The 15,173-nt window shown below is 37.6% G+C and overlaps 1 protein-coding gene across 1 annotated transcript in view; it reads right to left on the bottom strand.

Moving 5' to 3' along the window:
• Window positions 1-14,433, bottom strand: part of LOC146135622 (phospholipase D1-like) — a 50,630-nt gene extending 36,197 nt beyond the window's left edge. The window contains exons 1-9 of the mRNA XM_083395901.1: window positions 14,235-14,433; window positions 13,850-13,988; window positions 13,241-13,397; window positions 12,936-13,064; window positions 12,663-12,777; window positions 10,606-10,671; window positions 10,065-10,123; window positions 3,654-3,755; window positions 1,045-1,188 (exon numbers count right to left, since the gene is read on the bottom strand). Of these exons, the coding sequence (XP_083252027.1) occupies window positions 1,045-1,188; window positions 3,654-3,755; window positions 10,065-10,123; window positions 10,606-10,671; window positions 12,663-12,777; window positions 12,936-13,064; window positions 13,241-13,397; window positions 13,850-13,988; window positions 14,235-14,294 (971 nt within the window). The 5' untranslated portion in view covers window positions 14,295-14,433. The remainder of the gene's footprint in view (window positions 1-1,044; window positions 1,189-3,653; window positions 3,756-10,064; window positions 10,124-10,605; window positions 10,672-12,662; window positions 12,778-12,935; window positions 13,065-13,240; window positions 13,398-13,849; window positions 13,989-14,234) is intronic.
• Window positions 14,434-15,173: the final 740 nt, after the last annotated feature.

The raw sequence follows: 15,173 nt of genomic DNA, 5'->3' as shown, positions 1-15,173 counted from the left end.
CCACCTGATTTACTGATTTGGAATTAGACAGAGTTATAGGTCTTTATAATAATTCTTAGAAAATTTAGGGGTCTTTATAATATGTAAATCATGTCAACGACAATCAAAGACTTTTAAAGACTCAAAGAATTTGTGGAAAAGTATAAGAAAAAGTCGAAAGATTGTGCGTCGCACAGAGTGCCACCTGATTTCCTCGTTTAAAATTAGACAGAGTTAGAGTTCTTTAAAATGATTTTTAAAATTATAGGTCTTTAAAATATGAAAATTATGTCAAAGACAATAAAGGCCCTTCAAAAATTCAAGGACTTTGTGGCGATTTTGTTACTCTGTTCATGACTCGAAACCAGGTTTCTTAAGACCACGACAAATTATCGGAGTTTGACTTACAACTTTCTATAGATTCATATAACACGAGAAATTTATGCCAACGTATATAGCCAGTTTGACCGTTTGTCCTACATGCAACAATCCAAAAACGGTTTGAACGCCGGGAACGCCGGGAACGCCGGGAACGCCGGGAACGCCGGGAACGCCAGGTGTGTATTTTATAAAACACACATTTTACAGAAACGGCTTTAAAGATTTTTTTTTACTTTTTTACCATCAAAGCTAAACCCTTTACCTTCAACGAAAGGCTTTCATAACATCGAACAAATACAAATATGAATTCTAGGCGTAAAATAGAACAATTTAATACACATGGGTACACTACGCACGGATCTGTAATGTAGCTTAATTATGAATTGCAAAGCCAAACAGGCCGAGTGGATCGACATCGTATTGATTAGGACGTTTTAATACGAACTTGTGTCAAATTCAGTTAATGTGACTGAGAAGTCATTTAAGTATCACTTTAAGAGTGCAAAGCAATTGTTATCAGTCCAAGTTTCCACTATTGAGCACCTTAAGTTAAGGTGTTGAACGATTGTCAACGTTCAATTCGTGGCTGCCGTTTAATACACATGTTTTAGAAAATAAAAAAACAAAGTCCTATGATAAGAGCGACAAAAGTCTTCCTGAAAAACAAAAGCAAGGCGATCTTACCTCCTGGACGCGTTGCTGAGGATCATTTGTCTGGAGGGAGCCTGGTGGCTGATGGAGAAGTTGCCGTCAAAGAGGAGGACCCCCTTGATGTTCTCCTGGTTCGGATCCATGTAGGCGATGAAGGTGTCCTTTACAACGAACCATCTGGAAGAGCAAGTTGAAAAGCTTTTTTCGAGGTAAAAATTAAGGCCGAATGCGAGCGAGTGGAGTAGAAGTCGTTTGGGCGGCGGATCATTGATTCTTAGGACCGGGTTCGAATCCCGACAGAGACAAGGTGCGGCGCGTGTGTTTAGAGCAGCGTAAAAGCGTGGTTTATCAGCGTTCTACAAAAAGAACGAGTTGCAAGGCTTTAAAACGAAATGAAACAAAAATCCGGTTTGTGATTGGGACACCCGAGATACCGACATGGTTTTGACGAAATCTTGTAAACGGCGACGTAAATTTTGGCGTAGGTCGTTTTTTCTCTAAGGAGAAAAATACTTTTTAATACACATGCTTTTCAATATAGAAATTCGCGTAGCGTTCGCATTTCAGGTGCAAGTTTTAAATGGTTGCACTTTATATCCGCGGGTCAAACAAACTAAATCAAAAACCTTGTAAATTTTGAATTAGGAATTGGCCATATGCGAACACAAGAACAAAACTACCAGTGAAATAAATGACAAATAACCACTTCAAAAACTATAACACTGCAATTTAAAAAATATAGCGTTTATTTGTTTAACTTGCAATGTACGTAAACCAGTCAGTTAAGGCAACGTTAAATTAAAGGCGTTAAAGGTTCGGTTTAGGCAATCAAACAGTTTAAAGGCGTAAAAAGTAGCTGCCATTGCTGCAGAGGTAACGCCAGGGTGCACACTTAAAACACTGAAATAAGAGACGCGAATAAAATTGGCCGGGGGCTAAACTCCGTTGGCGTTGTTTTGGTAGGACCGAAATGCGACTGACAACTGAAAACTTTGCGCAAACATCGAAACTGGCCAACTACAGCAGGAAAATAGACTTGTTATTTAATTTCAGTCAAATTTTTAAAAGGGAATTCCTAATGACGCCTGCTTGGTCGCCTTTCGTCTATGGCAAACAAACGGCAAGAGATGGCGACACAATTTGATGTAGCTCGATAAAAACGGCCATTGTTTTAAAAATAAAGTTTAAAACGACGTTTCGTCAGCTGGTATTAAGTGAGCACGCCAGAATAATTTAAAAAAATTGAAAAATATTATATAACTATGCGGAGAAAGTCGTTTTTAGACCTTTTTTACACCAGAAAAACGATTTTTGTAAATCAATATTCCACCTGTTGGAGACACAATACCATTTTTACCACAAAATACGCCAATGTTAAAACGACGTGTCGGTAGATGGTATTAAGTGTACATTTCAAAATAATTTAAAAAAAATCGGAAAACGTTTTCCAACTTGGCTAGTTAAAAGCGGCCATGCGAAGAAAGTCCTTTTTACCCCAGAAAAACGATTTTCGTAAATCAATATTGCGCCTGTTGGAGACAAAACTCTATTTTTACCAAAAACGCCAATGTTTTTAAAACGTGAAAACTAACAATCAATGCGATACAAGGACGAATTTGTTTTTAACAAATATTGTTGTTTTTAACGCGAGACAAACGATAATGGCCCAAACGTGACTAAAGAAATTAGCAGACTTTGAAGCGTGCTCGTAATTACAACGCTCTTTGACCATCAGCGCGTAAAGTCATGCGTAAAGCAACCGCAAGGGTTTAAAACAGCCGAGTAGGCTTATCGCGTTGCTTCTTCCCGCTGATAATGACGTAAGCTCGGGCGCGGTCGGAATGTTGGTCTAGGGGTCGTTGATATTTGCGCGGACGTGCGGACTCGCTAACAGTGTACATGTGCTGGAGTGTTCGCCAAATAAAACAAGCACCGGGCAACGCGAAGTCGTTCTTTCTATACCCGCTTGTCGGACCATGTAATGGAGTATAGGCCTTTGCTGAAGCATGTAATAAGGCTACATCGTCAATAAATTTCGTCAACCATAAAGCAGGGGTTCTTTAACTTTTTTATCTGCCTACCCCCTTTCGATGTTATGTCACTTAGCAACAATGAATTAAGAAAGAAAAACTTTTAATTAAAAACAAACACACTGGCGCCGTTTCCTTGAATGTATTTAGACTCCATTTCAGATTCACATTCGGCCGAAAATAATAGGTTTCATAAATCTTTTAGTTTTATGACGTCGACAATAACGACCCTTACAAACTTCTAAGTTCGTGTGATTCTGCATTCAAGTCAAGCTTACAATGTCTTCCGTATATTGGATAAACTTTGAAAGTGGACAAGCTTATCAAAAGAGGACAGGGTTTTTAAAATGTCGGTCCTTCAATTTTTTTAAACTTCCTCTCACAATATTGCCTACACCTGCGACTATACGGCAGAGAATTAGCAGTTGGTACTTCAATGAACTAGCTCCGATCCCTGAACATTTTGTTTTTAATACTTTGAGAATACTTTGAAAAAGTATCCAAATAAAAATAAAAAAAAATGCGCGTGTGGAAATAATATTTTTTGCTCGCGTTAGTATGTGAGAACCGGTGTATATCTGTTAAACATGCCAACACACATCAAATGGTTACCTTTTGCTCCATGTTGCAAAGAGCTCGCAGGAGTTGCAGCATCCAGCGCACAACGACATGTTGATCTTATGACCTCCCGATCTCTTTTTCAACAGACCTTCCCTGAAAAATAATGGAAATCCTGAGGCGCACTTTCGACGTATTTCCAAGAAGTATCTCTTTGCGACTCCTTAGCAAGTCCAGGATAGTTGTTTTTTCGTTCACTACATCATTTACAACTTTTATTTTACAATTTTTTCGGTTTTATCTGGACTGAATAGTATTCTGTTTTTGTTTTTTTCTTTTTGTATTTGTAATTTATAATGTAAACCACTGTATGTTTATTTGTCTTTGCAGTGTTTAGCAAAACCGATAATAACGGTTTTGACGTAAGTGCAGTAGTCTGTGTTTTTTTTAATAAAGTTGTGTTAGAACATTTTTAAACTCTGTGGTTCTTTTTGGATATTTTCTAACAGTGCTGTATCAAAACTGTGGAATCGCTTACAAGGCACTAAATGTATGTTTGTCTATTTTTTGTGAAGTTAATCTTTTCCGACAAACCAGAAGGAAAAACAAGAAGTATATCTGTGTCAAATTGAAAATATGACATTTTTAGGCTTTAGTGATGCCAAACTATGTGGCCAATCTATGTGGCGTTGGCGTTAATTATTTTTATGCGGCCACCCAGTCTAGACGAGATAGGAAAAATAACACAAACAAACGGTTAATAGGGAAGTTGGACTTGTTTGTGGCCGTGTACTTACATAGTGTGATGTGGGTTAAAAAAAGGTAAACAGGGTTTGAGAATGCTTTCAACCTTGATCGAAATCGCTTCCAAAACAGAGTGAGTCATAATAATTAAAAAACAGGTTGAGAAAAAATTCTTTAAAACTGTCTGTGAAAAATGCTTTACAACGCATATGGACAACAAGCAAACAAACATCTCCTTTAGCTGGCCTTAAATTCGATAAATATCAAATATTGACGGAATAGTGTCTCGTATGCAGTCAACAAACTAATATACATAAAAAGTTAATAAGGCAAAGCATATGTATCGAGTACTTACACGGCCTGAATGTCGGTGGAATGAACGGCCAAAACAACTATGGTCAGAGTCATCTCCTTTTACCGAAGGGTTTTGCCACTCAACATTTTTGTCAACACTTGAGACATTTTCAGTTTCGATTAGGCAAAACCCACATACCGCTGTTTTTTTCAAAACTATAGCAAGAATGAATTAACGCAAGCTTTCTGCGATAGTCAAAATAATAAAATTCGGCATAAAATTAAATTGCGTCAAAAAAGTTATTTTGTATTCTAACTGATGCAGTGATATGCACTACTTCCACCTAGGAATTTACGATAATCTAGATTTCATACCGATATTGATGCACGATATTCTGGACAAAAAGTATCGCTATCCGATCTGATAACAAATAACGCCAGTACAATGCTAAAACGAGCAAAATAGATAAAATTCAAAAGCTGGTCATGTTTATTGGGTATTACGCCAAACTTTGCTCCCGCGTTAAGAAGTTTGATTACTTCCAGGGTAATTTAGTGATTAATTTACATTTCAGGGTAGGAACGCTTCGTCTGATTGCAAATCATGCTTGAAATTATTATATTATATAGGTATCGGATCGTCCACCCTAGTATCGGACGGGTACCGATACTGCAACTTTGTATCGATGGTGGATCAAATATTAACCTCACATCATTGACTAATCGTACGGGATCGTTGTAGCTAACAAAAACAACAAACTGGAAATAACGCGAATTTCGAAGCAAAAACCTAACTCTTATACTTTCACCTTGGTAAATTTTACCATTTCCACGATACATCGACTTAGTGTACTGTATTTGGGTAAAAAAAGCCTGAAAACATAATGTATTTAAAAGTTTCGTCAAACCCTTGGCATTTCCTGAGGAGCATATAACATCGTTTATTTGACTGAAGATACTTTATACTTCTATTCTCAAAGTCACAGTTAAAAGTACTGTCGACCAATAGCAACGTCCTATTTGTATCTACGGCGAACGTATTGATGCTATAGTTCCGATTGTTGAAATATAATACCTTAGTTCACGAAAAGAGGGCCCTGTAAGTCTTGCTTGTTTATGTTTAAATAACTCCTGAAGCACCACATGGGAATATAATTAACTGGACTGTACAGTGTACAACTCTCAAATTTTAACTCAGCCAGCGAACCCTATCATTTGACTTGCCCTTAACATGTTATAAACTGACGACGGCATGATCAATTACAATACACAGAGACACACATCATGCAAAGTCTTCAATCTTACAGCGGTTTAACTGTACATTGGGAGTTAATTGCAAAATTGCATTGTATCGTACCAATGCATTTCAATGCGAATGCCGATTGATCATTATGCAAATTGGGCTACGCGACGCATTGTTTTACCAGACTAAGCTGCTTCTTCAATGTGAAATCACGGCAATGACATTTGCGGTTGTAGGCCGAATTCGCTAAAACCGTAAAAACGCATTTTTTTGCGCTGACACTGATGAGCAAAGCGCCGCAGTACTAACTGAAACTACTCAAAAACTGCCTCGTGCTCAATGAAAGATACACACATACATCTGTTCAACAACTCTGATCTAGCCCTTATGAAGCTGCGTTTTGACCAACGATTACTGTTTACGTGTCATAGTACACCGACTGTCATTGCAGAAATGTAGCAAAGCATTGGCGAAATAGTTTCTTGATTCGCTCCTGTCTGAGCCTGAGTAGCTTAGTTGGTAGAGAGACGGTCCCGGCGTGACAGGAGGACGAGAGTTAGAACTTCAATGCAGGCTGATCGTTTTTCTATCCTGCCTTGCTTGCATTATTATTCGACAGATTCGGCGAATCTGCTTTCGGTGTACAACTGGCACTATCTTTGAACGCGCGTGACAACACAATCAAAAACGCCTTTGGTCAAAGCGCGCAACATTCATGAACAACATGTGGAAGTATCAGGAACAACAGCTGCGGATGGGACATTTCGATAGCAGTACGTCGCGCGCAAATTGCACCTCACGATGTAGTTGTAGGACGAACTGGTTATACAATGCTACGCATGTGGAGTAGATTTGTTTGATCATTTCGGATGGAAGCGAAACCCGATGGCAAGTCTTAGCACTGGAGTTGTATAGGTTATGAGCCGCTACTAAATAAATGCGTGCATTACGGCCATATTTTGCAAGCAGACAGGCAAATTTTTTGGTTTGTTGGAACATAGCATTGGCATTGTTTGAAAGCTATTTGTGGTACCGGTTCGGATCGCGCAAATATCGAGATCAGTATCGGAGTAAAAAGCCCAGTATTGGACGTCCCTAACGTGTTATTTTCGAATTAGGAGCTGACCACCTAGTGGGCTACATCAGTGCCGATAAAACCTAGAACGTTGGACAAAATCTGTTTGAATCGATCGCCGAACAATCGCAGTTAATTAACCGCTTTTAAACCACTAATATTTAAAACATAAAAATATTACTTAAACTATACAATGCTAGGCGGGCCACAGATAGGCCAACCCTGGCCAGGACATTTTAGACTGTTTTGCACCCTTAACTGAGAGGAAAGCGTTTAAAAATTGTGTCCAACATTAGTTAAGTCTGCAATCGCGCAATTAGACAAAGGGCTAATATAGAGAACAAGACAGGTTTTCTTAACATGGCTTGTTTCTTGTTACACTTAGGTAATGCAAAAACGACTTCAAATCGTGCAGTAAACAATGCACCGGCTGATTTTAAAGTGTCCAAACGGACTGCCCTGCTATAAAGCTTTTCGTTCTGGCTCATACTTGAGCGCTGACTTGGCAATTTCTCCCTTGCCCCAGATTACATTCGAGATAAACTAGCAGAGCTTTGCGAATCGTTTCAGCCAGCAATTAGTCATGAACAAATCGGAATATTGGCGCAATGGCAGGGGAAGTTACGTCGTCACAATCAGTGACGAATTGACATCGAGCAAAAACGAAAACAAACCCAAGACCTAGACGATGTTAACGACTCTTGCATGTTATGCCGCAGATGGTTCGTATCGTTTAGTACATATTAAACGCCACGATTAAAGTTGGAAGTTAGGTAGTTGCGCGTCAAACTCGGTCAGATTTTCTTCACTTTTTTGGGTAAAGTAGAGTCTGGTGCCACGCGATTACAATGTGCGACATTTACCCAATACCAACTGAATCGGAGGTTCAGTTACTAAATTGGTGGTTCCTCACACTTTGGCAAATAGAAAAGTCCTTTGAAGGACCGGCAATCAGAATTTTAAAGGCCTGATTCTCTACACGCTATAGGGCTAGTCAGTTAGAAAAGACACTTCCTAATAAGCATAGTATTAAAAGGGTTGTTTAGCAGTCTGGAAGATACTTTAGACATGATTGGTATAAAATTCGGACATTTTAGGCTAAAGTTATGTATATGTTAGCTATTGTAAGCTTTGTTGGTAAAACATTGCTTTAATACCTCGTGTATTGTCTCCACACCAATATTTGGGCCTAAAGTGAGACGATAGGTCAGGTGATCAAAATAGTTTAACGGTAATTTGCTAAGATTAAACCATGATGCTCAACATTAATGTTAAAAACGTTGCTTTGGACGGCAACACAAGATTGAAACTTTCGACACAAAATGGTATTTGTTTTGCAAAAATACCATCCACTCTAAACTGGTATTGTGCATCAAATCTGATAATTATCGGGTATCCCTCACTGGATTTAAAAGCGTCCTGCAGCAACAACTAAACCAAACACACCGACAATATTCGACGCGACTCCATAAAACGAAAATGCCTAATTAAAAAATGATACACGGATAGAACAATATAAGGTTTCGGTTGATTAAATACAAGAAGGGTGCAGCGAAAGCTTCGGGCAGCTTATAACAAAGGGAGGAGGAGGCGCGCAAACAGCGAGTGTTTACCCGGGCTTTGGTAGGCGAGAATTTCGGTCACAAAAAAGTCTGATATTAGAAGTTGGAAGAAAAATTTCATTTTTTTTTTAAAGATTTTTTTCATTTTGGTAAGAATTAGATTTCGATTGAAGAACTTGTTTTATAAAAAAAAAGTTTTATAGAAACGTTTGACAGTTGGCAGCACTTTATTAAGCTAGCATATTGGCGATGGCAAGTTTAAATCCTTGGTGTATTACTCAGCATTTACCATATAATTTGAAAACGACGAAAATCTGAGTTCGAAATGTATGAGAACAATCTCGTGCTGCCATTGTAAATAGCACAAAGTAATCGCGCTTACTCCTGAAGATTGAAAAGCTTTTATTGTATGAAACAAGCAACTCTTATTTCTTCTACAAACACCTTCCTAACGACAACACATGCGCATGCAGATTAACCGATATCTTTGACCGCATGTGTGAAGCAAGTATTCTTACATCTGCGACCACGTTGTTAACTCTTGTACACCAAAACGCCTTCGCAGACTTGCCAAATCTGTCCATTAATGATGCAAGCAGGGCAGGCTAAAAAAAAACAACTAGCCTGCAGCGAGGTTCGAACCCACGTACTCTGGTCATACCGGGATCGTCGCTCTACCAACTGAGCTACGCAGGATCCGGTGTACTAAGCCACGTTAGCCGTTATCGTTGGTCCATATACCAAAGTCGATTTCATGGCTCAGTTGGTTTAATTATTATTTGTTTCTTTTTAAAGTAATGCCTTCAAGCTGTGGTTAACTTAAAACCATCCTCTTTTACTTACTGATATTATAAGTTGCCGGTTGCAGTAATCGTTGGTCAGGACTACTTTTGCAGGGCACAGTAAATACCCATGTGGAATTTATTACTCAGTTGGTTTAATTATTATGTTTCTCTTTCCAAGACTACCAACCAGTAATGGCCTTCTGTAAATGTAGTGTTACAAGCAAAACCAGGCTAAAAAAACAACTAGCCTGCAGTGAGGTTCGAACTCAAGACCTCCGGTCAAGCCGGGACCGTCTCTCTATCAACTGAGCAACACAGGCTCAGAGAGGACCGAGTCGAGAAACAAACTGTGATCTAGAGATCGACCGATATCCATTTTTTGGACCGGTATCGATACCCGATTTTTTACAATTTTTCAACCGATACCGATTTTTTTATATACCTGGGAAATGTTCAAAACTTGAATAAATTGAAAATGAAATCCTAATAATGTTTTAGTTTATATACCTTTACTAATTATTAAACTATTATTTTGGATATTAACTTGGCGTGATGCTAAAATCAAAATGTTTTTCACAAAAAATTTACAAGTTGTTTGTTGTACAGGACAAATTATATCATATTTTTGTACTAAAACATCGGCAAAAGTATCGGCCCACATTTACCGATACCGATATATCGGTAGAAGCCAAATATCGGCCGATATTATCGGTAAACCGATATATCGGTCTATCTCTACTGTTAACTATACGTTTGACTTACTTTCCTTTGATTCCAAGGTCTTGGATGAACGAAAGTCGACTCACTTCAAGGAATTTTTTCTGCCAATGTACATTTCAAATAGATTAGTTCAGCTGGGGTATTAAGGTCTTTACAATGTATTTATTGCATTTTGAAAATTATACTTATAATATGACTATGTTGAAAATGAATAAAGAGTTATTCGAAACGTTCAAAATGATACCGACTTCTGTATGGTTTTGATTTGTTACGTCTTACTTCAACCTCCAACCGTTGTGCTCCAAAAATATTTATAACAAAATCACAAAAAAATCATTTTATGCTAAAAAGAGTTAACAAATCACTAATGGAAAGCCACTTTTGTCTTTTTTATCTAGGTAATAATTTTTTCGGATAAAATTATATTTTAGTTATCTAACGTTAGGGTAAGTTATGAGCAAAAATTGTTAACGATACTTAAAGTTTTACGTACTAAAAAAGCAGAATCGAAAATATACTAAATATTCGCATATCTCAGAAAATATGGAAGTGCTAGGCAAACAAAAGGCTGGAACATGCTTACAGTGGCACTGTGGTTTTTGTAGAGTCTGCTTTCCAGCATGGCGTTTAGGTAGAGATTGAGTTGGTCCTGAAACAGAAAACTAAGAATATAAATTACGTAGGGATGTCAGAATAAAAATGACACACAATCAAATCGTACTCAAAACATTTTATTTTTTCTCGCGTTTAGCATGCAATTAAGACATAGCAAATAAAACAGTACCAACTTTTTAAGTTCAGTAGGTCCTAAAATGCTAACGGTGGCTAAAGTTCATATTAAACAAACCAAAATAAACGATTGTCTGAAATCAAAAACTTACGAAATACCGTATTTAACATCTGGGAGAGCAATAATTAGTTGAAATGCGTTAAATATTCAAGGTTTCTCAAAAAATCTGGCACTGCATAATATAAAGGGGCATTTTATCTCATTTAGTTGCGCTCAAGTGGCAAATTGGGTCAACGTTTTGATCAACGCGACAACGATTAATGGTGCTTTAATGCACTTTTATTAGCACCGCAACGCGTTAAGCTCCTTTGAAAGGGGAACGCACAAACTAATCAATAAAATCGAGGACGCTCTTTCGCGATGCGCTCGAACAAGTAGACTTTTAATCGAAAATAATCAAGAAATTACGTGCCGAAAATAATCTAAAAAGTACGTGTCTGCACTGAAGCGGTGTTAACATGTATCCTGATATCTTCACAGGATAATAATTGAATAAGCGCGTTTAAATCAAATATCGCTGCAATCGTGATTAATTTGCCAGACGGGGATAGGTCAGGGATGGACAAACTTTACGCTTGAGAACCTGTTTGTTTACAAAGCTGTTTTCCTGTTGACTTCACAACAGGATTCCGTCCAGTATTATTGGTAAGCGCAATTAGATTTGTTTGCTTGGCATTTTGTCAGAGTTTTGCAACTTGACAAGGCTACCCTCTACGACTATACGGAAAAATGGGGTAGATTTAATGTCTTAATTTTGTCTAAAACTTTAGTAAATCTTAAGCCGGATTTGGTCTTCGGGCCTCTTGGAATAGGCAAATATTAATTTAGTAGATCGCAGCTGGAATGGGTATCACTATTCATATATTTGTATTAGTCCGTTTGAAGCAGTGGGTGGCCGTTTTAAATAGGCAATAACAAACTCGGCAAAACGGCGGATTCTAACGCGTGCAATATACGCATCTTTCAGGCATGAACATTCAACGCTGGCAGTAATCTTTGCCAATGAAGACTTCATACAAAGCTGTGCGCATACTTTGAAACGGAGAAATAACATTGTACAGGGGACGGGGTCTGGCTTTAGACACAGCGCAGCGCCACTGGTAAATATTTGCGTTTTGGTGGGAACGCCTCTCAATGTACAGTCGGTGTATCTTCAGACTGTTGACAAAGTATTCGTGTACGTGGGCTAAAACATAAACCAGCACGCACACAATATTACTCAAGAGGAATATATATAATCTAACAAAAGTGGCCAAGTGCTAGAATTTTCTAAGAACTATAGGGTTCATAGAGGTTCTAATGTTTATCAAAAATTTCAAGTAAAATATGGAAACAACTAGCAATATGGAAGACTGTGGAGGCGTTATATTTTGGCAGATTATTTTAATGCCAAACCCACTCGATTAAGAAAAGAGGAAAGGGCAATATCCTGGGAAATCTAAATAGGTAAAATAACTCATAACAAAATGCGAATAGGCTAACAACCAACAAAAATAACGCTAACAGAAACAGTGCATCAGTTAACGTTTATGACATAGCTAAACGTATCAAAAGCTAAAACAAGATACAAACATACCTATATAAAGCAGTTACTGTTTAGTTAAAAATGACATGGACAGAGAATGTTATTTTGGGTATACAACAATCATACTTGCAATAATAAAGCAGAAGGTATATACTAAGATTTTTGAATTGTAGAGTCTTCCTTCTATGGCTAAGTAAAGCGTGTGGGTTAAAACACCACTTGTGATCTTTGGATGGCAATATTAGCAATTTATTGGACCCTGATGCACAAAAAGAATTCACAGAGTACAGTTTTACTTCACTTGTAAACCCAACCGTAAACTCACTTTTCGTTTTTCCTGTGCTTCGTTGGATACCCAAAGCTCTGGTCGCTTCGGAAATTTTGGAATTTTCGATTCGCTTTTTGGCATTCCGTGAGTTGTTTTTCTTCTTTCGCGGTGCCTTGATTGGAAAATTAGAAATCGATTTTAAGAAAACTGTATTTAAAAATTGACTACAGAAAGCAAGACTTTTGAATATTAATATAACTATTAAAAGCAAATAAAGTAATTAGTTTAGAGGTAACACTTTTTAACCAAATAAAGATAAGTATAAAAGACCTCCGGGATGGCAAAGGAAGTTTCATTGAAGCTCTGTATCCCCAAAGTTTCTCATGCAGATCGGAGAAGTGGTTAAAGCGACGATAAATTATCCAAGAAAACTGACCATGGGTGACCTCAATGGTGTAGCTGTGATAAAGTAAACGGCAAACTTTAAGCAAATGTTTTTGTAAAGGAACAATTAAAATATACACATTTTTTTTAATTTTTAAAGGAATATAGAAACGCTTGGCCATCTAATGTTAACAAAGAATTTTTAAACATGAAAAATAGTCCTTGCAAGGAAAGGAAATACTTATGCGTACAGATTAGGATACAAGACACTTCTGTAGGAGGTATCACGTTTGACGTCAACAACCTTTACCACCACTGGTGTCTTGGCGAGATAAGAAGAACCCAGTCCAACTATCATTCTGCTTGGACTTCCATAAATGGACATGTAGGGAATTCGCGGCTTATACCCTGCAAAGAAAAAAATCCATACATATTTGCATTTGTGGAAAATTTTGGAAAAGCAATCTATTTTGGGCATATTTATTTCTCCTATCCAACTGCAACAGTAAAATAGCACTAGTACTGATTTAAGATACATGTTATAAAATAGACATTACTATTCTTAAAATTTGTGTATAGAGTTATGTACTAATCACAAAAATAAATAGATAAAAAAGTTATCATTTAAAACATCACAATAGCAAAAACATGCACATACATCCTTGCAATGCCAACTGATGTTACAGTGGGTTGATCTTAGACACATAATTACCATATAAGTGTGTAAGTGGTGTGTTTATGCATATAACATGTGTTTACTATTACAGGAGTTAGCCAAAGTAGGGAGACAGGTCTTAAGTCACCAGTGACAAGTTATTGCTATACTGAAGTGAGCTTGATTGAATAAAACAAACAAATACCAGCAGGATAAAATGTGGTGTTGTCCACCTCTTCAATACTCGGCGATGGCAATGGCAATAAATCATACTGGTCGCCACCTTCAGAAAAAACAGTTGCCATCCGAACAAGTTTGCCTTTAGGCTGGTCTTCGACAGGCAGCTGTAAGAACATACATAATTTTTTTGTAAAACAAAAACAAAATTCTATTTATTAACTGAACTTTAATATTCACAAAAACAAAACAAGTAGCACATTTCACTTAAAAAGAGCTTTAGTCATAGGTTTAGAACAGTTCAAACATTAGACTATTTAATTTGCTATAAAGATAACATAATTTTTTAGCACTGAATAGTTAAAATTGGGCTTAAACGTGTACTACGCATTTATCAGTAAGACAAACTTTACCTGGCCAGGTGATTCAACAACATCTCCGTCAAAAACTTCTCCATTGTCAGCATTGGACATCTTAAAACTTAATTCAAACTTTTACACCCAGCAAGTGGTTTTAAAAAATGACCATATACTCTTAGTAGTTTTAAATTAACATATTCATTATATATCAAGCTCTACTCTAGATAAGGATGTAAGAAATAAAACACTCTATAAACGTTGGCTTATTGCCATGTACAAAGCACCCTTGGCTTGAGACCATTACAATGTGCTGACTGTGCCTTTTCCAAAGTTTGCCCTTCTGCGGAGATTTGCTATAACAGTGTGTGGAGTTTCCGATAACTGCCTACTGGCGCAGCAGCAGCATGTATCCAGCGAAATGTAAACAAGTAAAACACGCCGCGAAAGTTCCCGACTTCGACACTGCGGGTTAAAGGCAATACAGTTCACTCTATTGGGCCGCTGATGCATTGCTTTTACTTCCTGTAAAGCGGTTACGTTCCCTTATAAAACCCTCGTTAATAGGCCGCAAAGGGCTTGGTGCGGTTTTTTGCAAACAACCCTTGACTGAACCTCCTTCTGGGTTGCTGTTATAATATGCTGGGGCGGCGTGTAAAACTGAGCTACAGCATTTTAAACCGATAATAATTAATAAGCGGCTTAAAGCGCTAGTAACGTTAAGTTCAAATCAGTTAACCCACTTTGATGCTGACTCGACCAATCTGATATTTAAAGGTCTCCTTGCTTTCTTTTGGCAGCCATAACCATTACAAGCTTTAGAAACTAAAAAATCCACTTTCATTTCAGTCGGGAAAGCCCAAACTCAACATTACAGCGGAATAGAATGTGAATTGTGAACGTCGTAGTCTGGGCCTGCTCGTCTACGAATGTAAACATTGCACGAGCGCCACCTAACGTTAAATAATATTTGTATTATAACCACATGCTGCGTTA

Source organism: Ascidiella aspersa, chromosome 8, assembly GCF_963924565.1.
Source record: "Ascidiella aspersa chromosome 8, kaAscAspe10.2, whole genome shotgun sequence".
NCBI classification, from domain to species: domain Eukaryota; kingdom Metazoa; phylum Chordata; class Ascidiacea; order Phlebobranchia; family Ascidiidae; genus Ascidiella; species Ascidiella aspersa.
Note: the sequence above shows the minus strand (reverse complement) of the source record. Positions and strands in the feature narration are given on the sequence as shown.